We start from the raw sequence: 19,595 nt of genomic DNA on the forward strand, positions 1-19,595 counted from the left end.
ACAGTAGTACAAGTTTATATGCCAACTAGCTCTGCAGATGACGAAGAAATTGAAGAAATGTATGATGAAATAAAAGAAATTATTCAAATAGTGAAGGGTGACTGTAAATCGGTAGTAGGAAAAGGGAGAGAAGGAAACGTAGTAGGTGAATATGGGTTAGGGCTAAGAAATGAAAGAGGAAGCCGCCTGATAGAATTTTGCACAGAGCACAACTTAATCATAGCTAACACTTCGTTCAAGAATCATAAAAGAAGGCTGCATACATGGAAGAAACCTGGAGATACTGACAGGTTTCAGATAGATTATATAATGGTCACTTCCCCTAATGATTTTAGAAATTCTGATGGAATGTTATCCATCCCTTCTGCCTTATTTGACCGTAAGTCCTCCAAAGCTCTTTTAAATTCCGATTCTAATACTGGATCCCCTATATCTTCTAAATCGACTCCTGTTTCTTCTTCTATCACATCAGACAAATCTTCACCCTCATAGAGGCTTTCAATGTATTCTTTCCACCTATCTGCTCTCTCCTCTGCATTTAACAGTGGAATTCCCGTTGCACTCTTAATGTTACCACCGTTGCTTTTAATGTCACCAAAGGTTGTTTTGACTTTCCTGTGTGCTGAGTCTGTCCTTCCGACAATCATATCTTTTTCGATGTCTTCACATTTTTCCTGCAGCCATTTCGTCTTAGCTTTCCTGCACTTCCTATTTATTTCATTCCTCAGCGACTTGTATTTCTGTATTCCTGATTTTCCCGGAACATGTTTGTACTTCCTCCTTTCATCAATCAACTGAAGTATTTCATCTGTTACCCATGGTTTCTTCGCAGCTACCTTCTTTGTACCTATGTTTGCCTTTCCAACTTCTGTGATGGCCCTTTGTAGAGATGTCCATTCCTCTTCAACTGTACTGCCTACTGCGCTATTCCTTATTGCTGTACCTATAGAGTTAGAGAACTTCAAACGTATCTCGTCATTCCTTAGAAATTCCGTATCCCTCTTATTTGCGTATTGATTCTTCCTGACTAATGTCAGGAACTTCAGCCTACTCTTCATCACTACTATATTCTGATCTGAGTCTATATCTGCTCCTGGGTACGCCTTACAATCCAGTATCTGATTTCGGAGTCTCTGTTTGACCATGATGTAATCTAATTGAAATCTTCCCGTATCTCCCGGCCTTTTCCAAGTATACACCCTCCTGTTGTGATTCTTGAACAGGGTATTCGCTATTACTAGCTGAAACTTGTTACAGAACTCAATTAGTCTTTCTCCTCTTTCATTCCTTGTCCCAAGCCCATATTCTCCTGTGACCTTTTCTTCTACTCCTTCCCCTACAACAGCATTCCAGTCGCCCATGACTATCAGATTTTCGTCCCCCATTACATACTGCATTACCCTTTCAATATCCTCATACCCTTTCTCTATCTGATCATTTTCAGCTTGCGACGTCGGCATGTATACCTGAACTGTCGTTGTCGGTGTTGGTCTGCTGTCGATTCTGATTAGAACAACCCGGTCACTGAACTATTCACAGTAACACACCCTCTGCCCTACCTTCATAACGAATCCTACACCTGTTATACCATTTCTGCTGCTGTTGATATTACCCGATACTCATCTGACCAGAAATCCTTGTCTTCCTTCCACTTCACTTCACTGACCCCTACTATATCTAGATTGAGCCTTTGCATTTCGCTTTTCAGATTTTCTAGTTTCCCTACCACATTCAACCTTCTGACATTCCACGCCCCGACTCGTAGAACGTTATCCTTTCGTTGATTATTCAATCTTTTTCTCACGGTCACCTCCCCCTTGGCAGTCCCCTCCCGGAGATCCGAATGGGGGACTATTCCAGAATCTTTTGCCAATGGAGAGATCATCATGACACTTCTTCAACTACAGGCCACATGTCCTGTGGATACACGTTATGTGTCTTTAATGCAGTGGTTTCCATTGCCTTCTGCATCCTCGTGTCGTTGATCATTGCTGATTCTTCCGCCTTTAGGGGCAATTTCCCACCCCTAGGACAAGAGAGTGCCCTGAACCTCTATCCGCTCCTCCGCCCTCTTTGAGAAGGCCGTTGGCAGAATGAGGCTGACTTCTTATGCCGGAAGTCTTCGGCCGCCAATGCTGACGGAAGACGTTTTGATTAGACGCTACCCCTAGACCACGGGTGTAATATCAAATACCGGCCTTAATTTCTGAGGATGTACGTCTGGAGTACAACATTGTATGGTAGTGAAACATGGACTGTGGAAAACCGGAACAGAAGAGAATCGAAGCATTTGAGATGTGGTGCTATAGACGAATGTTGAAAATTAGGTGGACTGATAAGGTAAGGAATGAGGAGATTCTACGCAGAATTGGAGAGGAAAGAAATATGTGGAAAACACTGATAAGGAGAAGGGACAAGATGATAGGACATCTGCTAAGACATGAGGGAATGACTTCCATGGTGTTAGAGGGAGCAAAAACTGCAGAGGAAGACAGAGATTGGAATACGCCAAGCAAATAATTGAGGACGTAGGTTGCAAGTGCTACTCTGAGATGAAGAGGTTAGCACAGGGGAGGAATTCGTGGCGGGCCGCATCAAACCAGTCAGTAGACTGATGACCCAAAAAAAAAAGTTCTCTGTACTTACTGAAATGGTTGCTGCCTGCAGAGGTAACAGGTGGTACAGGGTGGTTTACAAGTCCTGTGAGCCTCATAGTGTGTTTAGAAAGTTCTATCGACCTCTCAATTTCGGGCACCTTGAGGGTATCGCTGGGTATTTATCAAATCCTTTATGCATACTGACATGGTTCAAGGTGTGTTTCATTAGTTCTGTGTACCTCCCAGTTTTCATCCGAGACATGATACACAGAGTGTTTGATAAATTCTGCATGCCATAATCATTTCTATCATGGTATTCATGTGCAGGATGTATAGTAATGTCTGTACACCTAACGACTTCTGTCCTACAGAGGATATACAGTGTGCCTGGTATGTTCCCAGCAACTAAGGGGCTACTTTACAGTTCCTTAGGTCGTCACTGAGATAAGGGCCCGCATCTCGTGGTCGTGCGGTAGCGTTCTCGCTTCCCACGCCCGGGTTCCCGGGTTCGATTCCCGGCGGGGTCAGGGATTTTCTCTGCCTCGTGATGGCTGGGTGTTGTGCGTTGTCCTTAGGTTAGTTAGATTTAAGTAGTTCTAAGTACTAGGGGACTGGTGACCATAGATGTTAAGTCCCATAGTGGTCAGAGCCGTTGAGATAAGGATATACAGGTGTTTCGTAATTTCTGTACACAGTACAGAAGATAAAATTTTTTAACTATCGATTATAGTCCGCCAAAGACATAAACTTCTCATCGATTCTGTAGCGCCACAGTCCATAAATCACTGACTGTGGCGCTACAGAATCGATGAGAAGTTTATATCTATGATGTACTATAATCGATGGTTAAAAATTTTTATCTTTGACAAGGTTTATCTCTGCCATCACGTGAAATCCAGACCACGCCCACATTCCACAGTATTTAGGCCGCTCTTTGACTCGCCAGTCTGCAAGACTCACCACAACCAGGAACATCTCCGAAGATGTCCAACGCAGCCTTGGACGAAACGTCAGGGATTGAAGAGTTCCATGGACCACAGCCATACAACCCGGAAAAATTCTCAGCAGCCGACTTCAACCGACTTTAAAAAAAAAAAAACAGATCGTTCCATCTGAAAGAACCATAATTAGTTTAGTATCTCAGTTGATACAGGAGTTAGGAGTATTAAACATACAACTAAATTACATGCCCCTCTATGCACTGTTATTTGCTGAGAATCTAGTTTCATTATTTTGGACTGTTCGTAAAAAATAAGAGGGGGTGTTACGTCTTACGCAACTCAACCTGTTGCTTTATGCAGTATGTCGCGGATGTATGCGGGGAATGGTGTTCGGATGTGCTCCAGTGGCGAAACCATCATCGGGAGTACATATCGTATCGTGTAGTGTGAGGCGGCGTTGTTGTTGCTGCAGAGCGTAGCGCGACTTCGTGAGCCGGTGGAGGCGATGGACGTGCAGCGCGACCTGCGCACGGCGGCGGCACTGCAAGGCGCGGGGAACCCCCTCCCGGAGCAGCTGCTGCCAGACTTCTACGCCGAGCACGTCACCCTCGCCATGAACCGGGACCGCCGCAAGCAGGTAACTCAGCCACTGAGCGGCCCACACCGACTCCTCAACTTCTACCTGCTCAACACACTAACCTCACACAGTTTACCTGCGCAACACGAAAATTCCGCACCTTTTACCTACTCAGCACACGAACTTTGCATATTTTACCCGCACAACACAAACTCCAACAATTACGAGGGTCACTCCAAAAGAAATGCACACTGTTTTTGTAAAAAATACAGTTTTCATTCTGCGTGTGTGGAAGTTTTACACACCGAGCCAGGTGGCGCAGTGGCTAGCACACTGGACTCGCATTCGCGAGGACGACGGTTCAATCCTGCGCCTGGCCATCCTGATTTAGGCTCTCCGTGATTTCCCTAAATCGCTCCTGGCAAATGCCGGGATGGTTCCTTCGCAAGGGCACGGCCGACTTCCTTCCCCGTCCTTCCCTAATCTGATGGGACCGATGACCTCGCTGTCTGGTCTCCCAGACCCCAAAGTTTTACTGTGTGTAGATACATCCTTCCCGCTTGTTCTCAAACTTAGTTCAACCTGTTCCCGTGAGTGGCGCCAACACAGCACGTCTTCAAGATGGCTGCTACCCTTGACGTTCGTCAGCAGCGACGTGCTGTCACAGAATTCCTGTGCTGTGAAAACGAGACAGTGGGATACATCCACGAGAGGTTGAAAATGGTGTACGGAGATGCTGCAGGCGATCGCTGCACAGTTAGTCGGTGGGCGAGCAGGTTACGCGATGAAAGCGGGCACGGCAGTATTGAGGATTGTCCTCGCAGCGGCAGGCCTCGTACTGCACACACTCCAGACAATGTGCAGAGAGTTGACGAATTGGTGACTGCTGACAGACGCATCACAGTGAACGAATTGTCACGCTACGTTGGGATAGGGAAGAAAGTGTTTGCAGAGTACTGAAAGTGTTGGCGTTAACAAAGGTTTGTGCCCGGTGGGTTCCCAGGATGTTGACAGTGGCTCACAAAGAAACAAGGAAAACGGTACGCAGCGACCTTTTGGAACAGTACGAGAATGGTGGAGATGAATTTCTTGGAAGAATTGTGACAGGTGATGAAACACGGCTCCATCATTTTTCACCAGAGACGAAGAGGCAATCAATGGAGTGGTGTCGTGCTAATTCACCCAAGGAAAAAAAAAATTCTAAATCACACCTTCTGCTGGAAAAGTTATGGCTACAGTTTTTTTCGATTCCAAAGGACTCTTGCTTGTGGACATCATGCCAAGTGGAACCACCATAAATTCTGATGCATATGTGAGGACACTGAAGAAACTTCCAGCTCGGCCGAGTCGTGTTCGACCACATCAGCAAAAGCAGGAGGTTTTGCTGTTGCACGGCAATGCAAGGCCACATGTCAGTCAAAAAACCGTGGAAGCGATCGCAAAACTCGGATGGACAACACTGAAACACCCGCCTTACAGTCCTGACTTGGCTCCGTGTGGCTATCATCTCTTTGTGAAACTGAAAGACTCTCTTCGTGGAACAAGGCTTGAAGATGATGACTCCCTCGTGCACACTGCCAAACAGTGGCTCCAACAGGCTGGTCCAGAATTATACCGTGCGGGTATACAGGCGCTGGTTCCAAGATGGAGTACGGAAGTTTAGAGGGATGGAAATTATGTGGAGAAATGAAAATATTGTTCCTCAAGGATGTATGTACACACTGTAAAACTTTCAAACATGTAGAATAAAAGATGGATTTTAAAAAAAATAGTGTGCATTTCTTTTGGAGTTACCCGCGTATTACCTGCTCAGCACACAAACCTCACAACTTTTACCTGTTAAAAACACGCGATCTCCACAAATTTTACCTGCCCACACAATAAACTCTGCATCTTTAGCCTGATCAGCGCTACACGGTGACAAAAGTTGTGGAATAGCAATATGCACATGTACACATGAAGGTAATATCTCCCAGACGAGGCATAAAAGGGCAGTGCATTGGCTGACCTGTCATTTGTACTCAGGTGACTCACATGAAAAATTTTCTGATGTGATTACGGCCATACGATGGGAATTAACAGAACACAGAATGGTAGTTGGAGCTAGATGTATGAGACATTCCATTTCGGAAATCATCAAGAGTGTGTTGAGAAGGCCAAGTTTCAGGCAATGCCTGTCACCACAGACAACTTAGAGACTGACAACCTTCACTTGATAACAGAAAACTATGGTGTTGGCATAGAGTTGTCAGTGCTAACAGACAAGCAACTCTGTGCGAAATAACACCAGAAAACAATGTGGGATATACAGCGACCATGTCTGTTAGGACAGAATGATGAAAACCATGGCATGCTCTGATGAGTCCCAATTTCAGCTGCTAAGAGCTGATGGTAGGGTTCAACTGCAGCACAGATCCCACAAAGCGACAGTCTCAAGTTGTCAACAAGGCACCGTGCAAGCTGTTGGTGGCTCCGTACTGGTGTGGGCTGTGTTTACATGGAATGGACTGGCTTCTCTGGTCCTACTGAACCGATCATTATGTTCAGCTTTTACGAGACTATTTGCAGCCATTCATGGACATGTCTCTTCTCAGCCCACTGGAAAGTCAACATCTCTTAGCCTCTCAACATACAAACTCCACATCTTTCACCTGCTCAGCACGTTATCTGCAGAATTTTTACTTGCTCAACACATGAACTCTGCACCTTTACCCTGATCAACAAATGAACCTCACAAATTTTGTCTCCACAACACACAAACTACATACTTCAATCTGAAACTCACAAACTCTCAATCTCTTACCTATTCAATACAAGAGCTCCACATCTTTTACCTACTCAATGTGTGACCCCCACATCTTTTATCTGCTCAACACATGAACTCTGCATCACATGTGAACTCTGTATCTTGTACCTACTCAACACGTGAACTCTGCAATTTTTACTCTGCTTCTTTTACCTGCAAAACACTCAAAATCTCCATCTTTCATCTGCTCAAGGGACAAAGTCCACAGCATGCTCAAAACTGTGCAGTAGTGTCCGAATCCTGCAACTGAAAATACATCTGTGATTTCCTTGTGCCCACTTCCTATAACACGACAGTAAGCCACATTATAGGAGTGTAACTATCTAAAGATAAAGAGTGCTACTATTAATTTTTTTACAGAATTTCCAAAAAACACATAATTATATTAACCATTTGTGTGTCACATTTAGAAAAAAAATTGAGAAAATTTTTTTTGCGATGAATATTTACTGTACATGTTGCACATATGTCATATCCATTGCAAAAGTTCTTTTGAAGCTATTGGTTAATAAATAAAATAATGGTTCCAAATGGCATCATTGGAAATTACAGAATAATTACTCAAAAAAATGCATACATAACTGTATTGTGAACTTACTGTATTTCTTTCCCTTGCCCTTGAGGAACTAAATCAAATTGGTTCTGTAAGCAAGAATAAAAGCAGAATAAAACTAAACACAACAGTTATTGTTCACTCACAAATGCAGTAGCACGACTCACGGCACTTCTCTGTTCTGCACTTCACAAAAGCAAATGCCACTGTGATCTGTTGGCCAAACTTGGAACTAAGTGAAGTGATGCCAAACGGTATCATTGAAGCATTGGGTAGCTCATAAAAGCCGGGAATACTTAATGATGCCATTTGGAATCGCAGATAGAGAAACGGTTAAACAAGCTAAATTATGGAAGGATGATGAAAATGTGTTTAAAGAAAAGACATTACAATATAATAAGCTTCAATTTAATATACTTTTACTCATAAGATATTTTAAACTAACTGTAAGATTTAATCATTGTGCAGAAGACAGTTCAAAAAGTGCAGTCTGGCCCTTTGACTGTTACACCATTACACAATTTTGTTCTGGAGTGATTCTTGTTGTTCTATTATTTCCTGTCGGTTTATGGTATAGAACCAGAGCCAAAATATTTTTAAATTATCTGACACTCCTACTCAGATTCAGATCAGTTCCTTATATCAAGAGAACTCACAGACCCAGAACAGAAGCCTGTGGCTCCCTCATTCGACCTTAGATGACCCCAGTCAGATTCAAATTTTTTTCCATGTTTCTTCACACACGAGGACAATTTTCTGCCTCCTACCATGGCCGAGCTTCTCCCCCAATCCCATGCCACGATTTAATTTGTCTTGTTTCAACATGTTATGCCCGTCCTCAGGCGCTGGTGAAGCTGCTGCAGCTGATCCGGCAGGACCTGGAGCGCGAGCGGCGGGGCAAGCAGGGCGTCGAGCAGCTGGCCAGGGCACTCAAGGCCTCCGCCTCTGACTCGGGGACCGGAGCCGGGGGCGGCGGGTCACCGGGGGCGGCGGACTCCGGGGGCGAGAGTGTCGCCGATAAGCTGCACCACGTGAGTACCGGCTGGAGGCTCCAGTGTCCACTCGATCTGCTCACAGACCTCATTACACAATACACACCTTCACAACAACAACATTCTTTGAGTCTCCCCTCTTTCATTGTTGGTTATCGTTCCATTGAAAACAAGAACAGTAGTCATTAGACTACTCTATACTACTATATAAATACAAGTCATCAACATTGTTTCCAAAAATCTCGACAACTCCTTGACGAATGTACTTATCATTTTTGCACCACATGTTAACAGATTTCCAGACAGACATAAACTATGTGTTTTCCAATGTAAACTATGTGTTTTCTTATATATATATATATATATATATATATATATATATATATATATATATATATATATATATAAAACAGAAAGAAAGTTCCACATGGGAAAAATATATTAAAAACAAAGATTCCAAGACTTACCAAGCGGGAAAGCGCCGGCAGACAGGCACATGAACAAAACACACAAACACACACACAGAATTACGAGCTTTCGCAACTGGCAGTTGCTTCGTCAGGAAAGAGGGAAGGAGAGGGAAAAATGAAAGGATGTGGGTTTTAAGGGAGAGGGTAAGGAGTCATTCCAATCCCGGGAGCGGAAAGACTTCCCTTAGGGGAAAAAAAGGACAGGTGTACACTCGCACACACACACACACACACATATCCATCCGCACATGTATGTGTATGTGTGTATGTGCGGATGGATATGTGTGTGTGTGTGTGCGAGTTTGTTTTTAATATATATATATATATATATATATATATATATATATATATATATATATATATATATATATATAATGGACGGCCGTCGACCACACGAGTCAATGAAAATGTGACACATGTGCATGATTGTTTGAACTCTGGCAGACAGCTGGGCCTTCAATTGATAGCACAAACTCTAAACATGTCAAAAACAACCGTTTTCTGCATTGAGACTGAAGATTTGAACATGAGAAAGGTGTGTGCCAAACTCAGCCCAAAAGTGTTGTTCGATGAACACAATCACGTACAAGTGCTTCAGTGCGGAGAAATGTTGGAAAAGTGTCAAAATGATCCTCATTTTTTAAACTCAGTTATTGCTGGTGATGAGTCGTGGATTGCTGAGTACGACCCCGAGACAAAAAGGCAGAGTTCAGAGTGGCACACCCCATCGTCGCCCCGTCCCGAGAAGGCACGCACGAGCAAGTCCAGGATCAAAACCGTGCTCATTGTCTTCTTTGACATCAGAGCATTGTCCACCACGAATTTGTAACTACCTGGACTACAGTGAACTCAGCTTTCTACGCGGAAGTGCTCAAAAGACTGAAAAGGAGGGTCTCGCACTGTCAAAGCGACATCGAGGATACGTGGAAAGTTCACCATGACGACGCGCCGAGTCACAGCGCCTTCGTTGTCAACGACTTCCTGGCCACGACTAAGACCCCATTGGTTCCCCAGCCTCCCTACAGTCCTGACCTGGCTTCTGCTGACTTTTTTTGTTTTTTCGGTTAAAAGGAGTCATGAAAGGAAAACATTGCGACACGATTGAAAGCATCCAGGCGCATGCTACATCAGCTCCAAAGGACATTCTGGAAAAGGCATTCCAGGATGCCTTCCAGGCATGCAAACACCACCTCCAGAAGTGTATCGATGCAAGAAGGTGCTATTTTGAAAATTTTTGATTATTTGTTCAAATATATTCAATAAATGATTTTTTATGAATTTGGCTGCATTACCTATGGGATGCAAATGGTTCAAATGGCTCTGAGCACTATGGGACTTAACATCTATGGTCATCAGTCCCCTAGAACTTAGAACTACTTAAACCTAACTAACCTAAGGACATCACACAACACCCAGTCATCACGAGGTAGAGAAAATCCCTGAGCCCACTGGGAATCGAACCCGGGAACCATATGGAATGCACCTTGTATGTCTAGTCACATAATGTGACCACTTGGCAAAAGCCTGAATAACCTTTGGCAGTGTGAACTGTTGCAAGATGTGCAAGAAGAGAGTCAATGACATTCTGTAAGGTACTGACAGGCCAGTTACACTAGTTTTGTTGGCTGAAGATCCATGCATGAAAAACCCAATCGATGTGGTCCCAGAGATTCTTGATTGGGTTTAAATCGTGAGGGAGGGAGGAGGTGTCGGTGGCCAGGGGAGTACGGCTAACTCATCCTAATGTTCTTCGAACCACACACATACACTGCAAGCCGTGTGATACATTGCATTGTCCTGCTGGTAGATGCCATTGTGCAAGGGAAAAAGAAACTGCAAGTAAGCGGTGGAGATGGTTCCCAAGGATAGGTGCATACTTGTGTTGACACATTCTGCCTTCCAGAATGAGGCGAGCATCCAGGGAATGCCCCAGACTATAACAGTTCCTCCTTGTTGCTCTCAAACACACCACACTGTTCACTGTTCACTGTTCACTGACATGCAAATTCCAGCCTTCATCACCACTGAACAGCAGTCGGCACGGGTGCACGAACCAGGTGCGTGCTATGGTGGTCCGTATGCGGCAACGTTTGCTGAACAGTCGTTGAGGATACACTGCAGATAGCCCCTCGATTCATCTGGGCAGTCATTTCCTCAACTGTTGCACGTCTGTTCACTCATACACATCTCCACAGCCGTTGTTCACCACTGCCTTTTATGGCCTATGGTGCACTGCAGTTGCCTCTGTGCTGGTTTTGGAAAGCACCATTTTGCTGTGCGCGGTATACTTTAACCACAGCAGCACCCAAGTAGTTTACAAACTTAGCCATTTCAGAAATGCTTCCACCATTGGCCTGAAAGCCGTGGCCACGTTGTTCTGGACATCAGATAAATAATTCCATTTCCACGTTACAACTGTACTATTTTTTTCCACCCTCGTGACATGCTTTATATACGCTCCACTGCTAGCTACTGCCACCTGCCATCTGTGATGAAAAGTTCTGCATGTTTGTGTCAAGCATACACAGTGGTCATGTCAATGTCTGTGAATAATTTTCCAGCCTCAACTACATCTGTCCATTATACATGGTGGTTCACTGATCGAGACCGGGCCAAATATCTCACAAAGTAAGTGTCAAATGAGAAAACTACAAACAACGAAGCTCGTCCAGCTTGAAGGGGGAAACCAGATGGCGCTATGGTTGGCCCGCTAGATGGCACTGCCGCAGGTCAATGGATATCAACTCCGTTTTTTCAAATAGGAACCCCCATTTTTCCTCACATATTTGTGTAGTACATAAATAAATATGAATCTTTTAGTTGGACCACTTTTTTCGCTTTATGATAGATGGCGCCATAATAGTCACAAACATAAGGCTCACAATTTTAGACAAACAATTGGTAACAGGTAGGTTTTTTAAATTAAAATACAGAACATAGGTATGTTTGAACATTTTATTTCGGTTGTGCTAATGTGATATATGTACCTTTGTGAACTTATCTTTTTTGAGAATGCATGCTGTTACAGCACGATTAGCTGTAAATACCACATTAATGCAATAAATGCTCAAAATGATGTCCGTCAACCTCAATGTATTTGGCAATACATGTAACGACATTCCTCTCAACAGCGAGTAGTTCGCCTTCCGTAATGTTCGCACATGCATTGACAATGCGATGACGCATGTTGTCAGGCGTTGTCGGTGGATCACGATAGCAAATATCCTTCAACTTTCCCCACAGAAAGAAATCCGGAGACGTCAGATCCGGTGAACGTGCAGGCCACGGTATGGTGCTTCGACGACCAATCCACCTGTCATGAAATGTGCTGTTCAATACCGCTTCAACCACAAGCGGGCTATGTGCCGGACATCCATCATGTTGGAAGTACATCACCATTCTGTCATGCAGTGAAACATCTTGTTGTAACATCGCTAGAACATTATGTAGGAAATCAGCATACATTGCACCATTTAGACTGCCATCGATAAAATGGGGGCCAATTATGCTTCCTTCCATAATGCCACACCATACATTAACCCGCCAAGGTCACTGATGTTCCACATGTCGCAGCCATCGTGGCTTTTCCGTTGCCCAATAATGCATATTATGCCGCTTTACGTTACCACTGTTGGTGAATGACGCTTCGTCGCTAAATAGAACGCGTGCAAAAAAATCTGTCATCGGCCCGTAATTTCTCTTGTACCCAGTGGCAAAACTGTATACGCTGTTCAAAGTCACCGCCATGCAATTCCTGGTGCATAGAAATATGGTACAGGTGCCATCGATGTTGATGTAGCATTCTCAACACCCACGTTTTTGAGAAACCCAATTCTCGCATACTTTGTCTGCTACTGATGTACGGATTGGCCACGACCGTAGCTAAAACACCTACTTGGGCATCATCATTTGTTGCAGGTCATGGTTGACGTTTCACATGTGGCTGAACACTTCCTGTTTCCTTAAATAATGTAACTATCCGCCGAACGGTCCGGACACTTGGATGATGTTGTCCAGGATACTAAGCAGCATACATAGCACACGCCCATTGATCACAATAGCCATACGTCAACACAATATTGCCACAATTGGTAAATGGTCCATTTTAACATGGGTAATGCATCACGAAGCGGAATGTTATGTGATACCACGTACTTACACATTTGCGACTATTACAGCTCCATCTGTCACTAAGCAAAAAAAGTGGTCCAACTAAAACATTCATATTTCTTTACATACTACACGAATATGTAATAAAAAATGGGGGTTCCTATTCGAAAGAACGCAGTTGATATCTGTATGACCTACAGCAGTGCCATCTAGTGGGCCAACCATAGTGCCATCTGGTTTCCCCTTCAAGCTAGATGAGTTTCGTTCTTTGTAGTTTTTTCGTTTGATGCTTATTTTGTGAGATATTTGGCCCGGTCTCTATCAATGGACCACCCTGTATTTTATGATGGTATTACATCATACAAGTAAATTTGTATATTTCTGATTTTGAAATTACATTTTTGGCAGGATGGAAATCTATGTACATGAAATACTAAATTATCCAGCTTTGTAATTTTGCAAATGAAATATTATAAATAATTTTTACTTAAGGACATTGAAGTCTTAGAAACGGTGTTAGCTAACAAGTAATAAATGGGAAAAGAATAAACACAATCGTGAGTACACTGTAATATAGTAAAATATACAATGTATAGAGTAGTTTATTAAAGATTGTGCATTGCATACTCCTATACAAAATCTGTGGCTGTTACGTTACATAGCACATGTCTTTCGGTTCCAGGCACGTTCCATGCTGGCGTACCTGGAGGCTGCACGCTTCAAAGTCCAGAGCGCACTTCTGGAGCTGGAAGGCCGGCCAAGAGCGGCACATCCGCTGGCTCCGCACATCTCTGTCTCCCGGGACCGCGCTGGCATGCAGCACAGTGTGCTCAAGGTGAGGCATGCGTGGGCTAGTGGGCTTTATGGTCAAGTGACGGTGGAGCCGACTTAATTTATTTTGGTTTAGTTTAGTTTGGTTATTTTGCATGTTCCATGGGGCACATTAGATTAGATTAGATTAGTTTTTCGTTCCATAGATCGGTGCTGAGTAGATCCTCGTGGATGTGGAACACGAGGATCTCCACCAGCACGGATCTATGGAATGAAAAACTAATCTAATCTAATCTAATGTGCCCCATGGAACATGCAAAATATATTTATAATAGAAGGAAACATTCCATGTGGGAGAAATATATCTAAAAACACAGCTGCTGTAACTTACCAAATGAAATGTTGGTATGCTGATAGGGATAAAAAACACACACACACACAAAAATTTCTAGCTTTCACAACCCACGGTTGCTTCATCAGGAAAGAGGGAAGGAGAGGGAAAGACGAAAGGATGTGGGTGTTAAGGGAGAGGGTAAGGAGTCATTCCAATCCCGGGAGCAGAAAGACTTACCTTAGGGGGAAAAATGGACAGGTGTACACTCGCGCACACACACACATATCCATTCAGACATATACAGACACAAGCAGACTATAGAGTTTGGGCAGAGATGTCAGTTGAGGCGGAAGTACAGAGGCAAAGATGTTGTTGAGTGAGAAGTGAGATATGAGCGGCTGAAACTTGAAATTAGTGGAGGTTGAGGCCTGTCAGGTAACGAGAAGAGAGGATATACTGAAGGGCAACTTCCCATCTCCGGAGATTTGATAGGTTGGTGTTGGTGGGAAGTATCCAGATAACCCGGACAGTGTAACACTGTGCCAAGATGTGCTGGCCGTGCACCAAGGCGTGTTTAGCCACAGGGTGATCCTCATTACCAACAAACAGCCTGCCCGTGTCCGTTCATGCGAATGGACAGTTTGTTGCTGGTCATTCCCACATAGAAAGCGTCACAGTGTAGGCAGGTCAGTTGGTAAATCACGTGGGTGCTTTCACATGTGGCTCTCCCTTTGATTGTGTACACCTTCCGGGTTACAGGACTGGAGTAGGTGGTGGTGGGAGGGTGCATAGGACAGGTTTTACACCGGGGGCGGTTGCAAGGGTAGGAGCCAGAGGGTAGGGAAGGTGGTTTGGAGATTTCATAGGGATGAACCGAGAGGTTACAAAGGTTAGGTGGACGGCGGAAAGACACCCTTGCTGGAGTGGGGAGGATTTCGTGAAGGATGGATCTCATTTCGGGGCAGGATTTGAATAAGTCGTATCCCTGCTGGAGAGCCACATTCAGAGTCTGATCCAGTCCCGGAAAGTATCCTGTCACAAGTGGGGCGCTTTTGTGGTTCTTCTGTGGGAGGTTCTGGGTTTGAGGGGATGAGGAAGTGGCTCTGGCCTCTGGCTATTTGCTTCTGTACCAGGTCGGGAGGGTAGTTGCGGGATGCGAAAGCTGTTTTCAGGTTGTTGGTGTAATGGTTCAGGGATTCCGGACTGGAGCAGATTCGTTTGCCACGAAGGCCTAGGCTGTAGGGAAGGGACCGTTTGATGTGGAATGGGTGGCAGCTGTCATAATGGAGGTACTGTTGCTTGTTGGTGTGTTTGATGTGGACGGATGTGTGGAGCTGGCCATAGGACAGATGGAGGTCGACGTCAAGGAAAGTGGCATGGGATTTGGAGTAGGGCCAGGTGAATCTGATGGAACCAAAGGAGTTGAGGTTGGAGAGGAAATTCAGGAGTTCTTATTCACTGTGAGTCCAGATCATGAAGATGTAATCAATAAATCTGTACCAAACTTTGCGTTGGCAGGCCTGGGTAACCAAGAAGGCTTCCTCTAAGCGACCCATAAATAGATTGGCGTACGAGGGGGCCACTTGTGTCTGTATATGTGCGGATGGATGTGTGTGTGTGCGCGCACGCAAGTGTATACCTGTCCCTTTTTCCCCCTAAGGCAAGTCTTTCCGCTTCCGGGATTGGAATGACTCCTTATCCTCTCCCTTAACACCGACATCCTTTTGTCTTTCCCTCTCCTTCACTCTTTCCTGATGAAGCAACCGTGGGTTGCGAAAGCTTGAATTTTGTGTGTGTGTTTGTGTTTGTTAGTAAGTCTTTGAGGCTCCTTTTAAACTGATCTCTATTTGTAACTAAATTTTTTATGTTTGGTGGCAAATTATTGAAGGTGAGTGTTCCTGAGCAGTGGACCCCTTTTGAACTAAAGTAAGTGCTTTTAAGTCCTTGTGCAGATCATTTTTGTTCCTGGTATTGTATGTATGAACTGAGTTGTTTGTTGGAAAAAGAGGAGTAAATATACCGAGAGGCAGTAGTTAGTATACCGAGTTCTTTGAAGAGGCAGCTCGTGTCTTTAGATTTTCAAGGTGGATCAAATATAAACAGGATTTTATTTATTCTAAAAAAATTCATTTATTGAAAAACTCAAGGCAATTGTAATTTATTTTTCCACATAGTCTCCTGCTTTGTAAATGTGTTGGTCCCAGTGTAAGGGCAGCTTTTTGATGCTCTCACCATAAAAATAAGTGGGTTGTGTTACCAGCCAGTTGCGCACGAACTCTTCCACACTCGTGTCACCTTCAAATTGTCACCGTCCTGGAGCTTCTGTAAGTGGTCTGAATAAATGGAAATCACAGAGCAATAAGTCCGAGCTGTAAGGGGGAGTGTAATCCAGTGCATTTCCTGTAGCTAGCAGACAGTTAGGGCTGCAGTACGGGATCGCGCATTGTCGTGGAGGGGCATGACCTGTGGAATGGATTGGTCTCATCTTTTGCAGCAATATGCAACTCTCGCCTTGTTCAACAGTTTGCAGTAGTAAGCAGCACTGATTGTTCATCACTTGTGCAAAAAATCAATCAGCAAAATGCCTCGCTGATCGAAAAAAATGGCTGAAAGAACCTTGCCAGCTGACAGTATAGTATTGACTTTCACTAGTGCTGCCTCCCCTTTCCTCCGCCACTCGTTAGTGGCTTGTTCGAATTCTGGTGTGTAGTGGTGAACGCATGTTTCATCGCAGGTGACGATCCGACTCAGAAATGTGTCACCTTCTTCCGCAAACCTAGTTGTAAGCCTCTGACAGAGGTCCAAACATCCCAGCTTCAGATTTTCAGTCAAAAGCTTAGGGACCCATCTGGACAAACTTTACGGAACTGTAGGTAAAGATTGCTTGACAGCTCCCATAACTGATTCAGACTTTTAGTGCAATTTCTGATACTCGCACCCGTCGATCGTCGTCAATAATGTCTTTAACCCCACGAATGTCTTTGTCTGTTATGCTGGGCTGAGGACGGAAATTGTGTTGCTGATTTTCCCCAAATTCTTGTCCTCCCTTGAATTTTTTATGCCAGGCAAACACATGCACCCATGATAATGTTTTATCACAGAACTGTGCAGTCAATCATTGGCAAATTTCTGCCACTGTAACTCCTTCACGGGCAAGAAATTTGACGATTATGTGCTGCACAATGGAGGGGTGCACCTGTTGCTCGAACATCGTGAGCGTTACTGACAAATTGGCAGGAAATATCTAACAGCACACTCTCCTCACTTCTAATGGTTCCGCCTAAGCAGAGCAGAAGTGTGGGGCCAGTTCTACCAATTGTTGATGTTCACGAACAAAAATCCTGTTAATGTGTGGTCCCCCCCTCCCATACAAATAAGATACATTATCTATGAGTAAAGTTTGCTATGTGGAGGTCATTTGCATAACTTCATTTTTTTGTTTTAATCTTAATGTAAGATAAAATGTGATAAACATAACCCAGCCACATACATATTATCTACTCACAGTTCATCGAGTAGAAGAAGATGACAAATAAGGACGATTTCAGTTTTTTGTTAAGACTTTCAAGTGAAAATGTGTTCCAGACTGTGGCTTGAACCTGGGACTTCCTGCTTACCAGGCAGCTGCATTAACCACTGCCACACCCGGTCACAGTTTTTATCCTAAATGTGTGCACTATTGTGGTACTCTTCCCAGCAGAGCTACATTCCCACCTAGAACCACCTATCTGCAGTCTCCATCCATATCCTTTGCTCCTACTTCGAGATTCCAGCAGGAAATCAAACGTAATTGTACATCCTTACTGAAGGCTGTCGATTAATTGCCCACTGAAGTAAATCAGTCACATGACCGTGTAGTATCTGTTATTTTAGGCCTGTCCGAAAGAACGGACACCATGAATTCGTACGATCAATGGAGAGATGCATGCTGGGAATTACTGGGAGAGACAGGGAAAAAACAGATGGGTCAGGGAACAAACTCTAGTGGGAGACATACAGAAAATGAAGTGACAATGGACGGGACATGTACACATGTGAACAGATGGCAGACTGGGTGAGAAAACACAGAAACAATGACCCAATGGAGAACATTTTATCCATTCCTCCTCTACACAGGTACCTTAGCTAAGTAACTGACCCTTTTATGTATCTTTAAATTCTTCTTTTTCTAAGATTATGTATAATACTTCCCAAATAAATATTGACTTTGAAATTTTGGAGCAGTGGTTCTGCTCCACACCTTGTCTTCAGATGCATTTCCCAGTAAATCATAGACAATTTGTTGAATTACGCAGGTGCCAACGTGGGTACGAGACGAGTCAGTGGAGCTGCTGGCAGGCAGTGGCAGCGACTGGCCGGGTAGCGTCGCCGTCAGTGTCGTCAACGGCTGCGACGACCGCGGCGCCGGAGACGGCAACTCCGTGAGGCCCGCGGACAGCGACTTTGGTGAGCCACCTCAATAATGTGTTTGTCAGACCTGTGTATGAGACTGGGGCACAGAATTTTTTATAGGATGAAATGCTGCACAGAGCTAGTTGTTCTGAATGCTGTGGCATCTTGAAACTTGCAGGTTTTCACACTCTGTCCCATCTAACGAGGGGACCTGCCAAGCTATACCTCTTCTATTTCCATTATACTTACACAATTTGTAGGCCAGTGCTCTGTCAACAGTTTCCTAAAGTTCAAATAGCTTACGGGTTTGCTGCCAGGTGACGTCGTCGACCACCGCCGATATTTCGACCGGAGCACACCCTGCCATTCTCGAGGCACAACTGCGAGGAGGAAGCAATGTGCAAGGGAGTTTAATACCTCGGTTCACAGAGGAGAAATAAGAAAGATACCACACACAGAACAAAGTAACCACAAAGTCAACACACAACCAAAGCTAACCGACATCAGAAATACCGAGACTATTGATCAACAGGTGAGGTAGCACTAATTCTGTCCCTCTGTTTTTTGATGAGAGACAGAGCTGGATTCCAAGCAGCATTTAAACAAAATCCACCATCTCTGTTTAAAAGGTTGCTTGATAGTTTGATTTAAACAACTTCAGCCGGTATTACACTATCAAATTTCTTTGTCAAGTATCCTTGTCAAAAATCTTTGTCAAAGATATTTGATGGTGTAATAGGAACTTTGTCAAATGTCGTCCAATATTTGATCAAATCTAGGGCCTTGCTGTAGATTTGATCAAAGAAGTCGCTTGTCTTCTGTTCACTGCAATGTGACATGTAACCACATGGAACGCTAGCATCACTGCATTCTGTCGTCTGTACTGTTTTTATAAAAATTGCCAATAAATACAATTGGTGTATGCCGACAACTGCAAAATTAATAGAGATGCATGAACCTGATGAGGTGCTTTGCAACATGAGGCACCCTGAATACAAAAATAGATTAAGAGAATTGGAGACCTAACCTAACCTAACCTAATGTAACCTAAC

At 44.1% G+C, this 19,595-nt stretch overlaps 1 protein-coding gene across 1 annotated transcript in view; it reads left to right on the top strand.

Moving 5' to 3' along the window:
• Positions 1-19,595, top strand: part of LOC126295214 (nostrin) — a 152,857-nt gene that overhangs the window by 109,484 nt on the left and 23,778 nt on the right. Inside the window, exons 8-11 of the mRNA XM_049987556.1 lie at positions 4,011-4,175; positions 8,317-8,505; positions 13,729-13,881; positions 18,447-18,597. Of these exons, the coding sequence (XP_049843513.1) occupies positions 4,011-4,175; positions 8,317-8,505; positions 13,729-13,881; positions 18,447-18,597 (658 nt within the window). The remainder of the gene's footprint in view (positions 1-4,010; positions 4,176-8,316; positions 8,506-13,728; positions 13,882-18,446; positions 18,598-19,595) is intronic.

This window comes from Schistocerca gregaria, chromosome 11 (assembly GCF_023897955.1).
Source record: "Schistocerca gregaria isolate iqSchGreg1 chromosome 11, iqSchGreg1.2, whole genome shotgun sequence".
NCBI classification, from domain to species: Eukaryota; Metazoa; Arthropoda; class Insecta; order Orthoptera; family Acrididae; genus Schistocerca; species Schistocerca gregaria.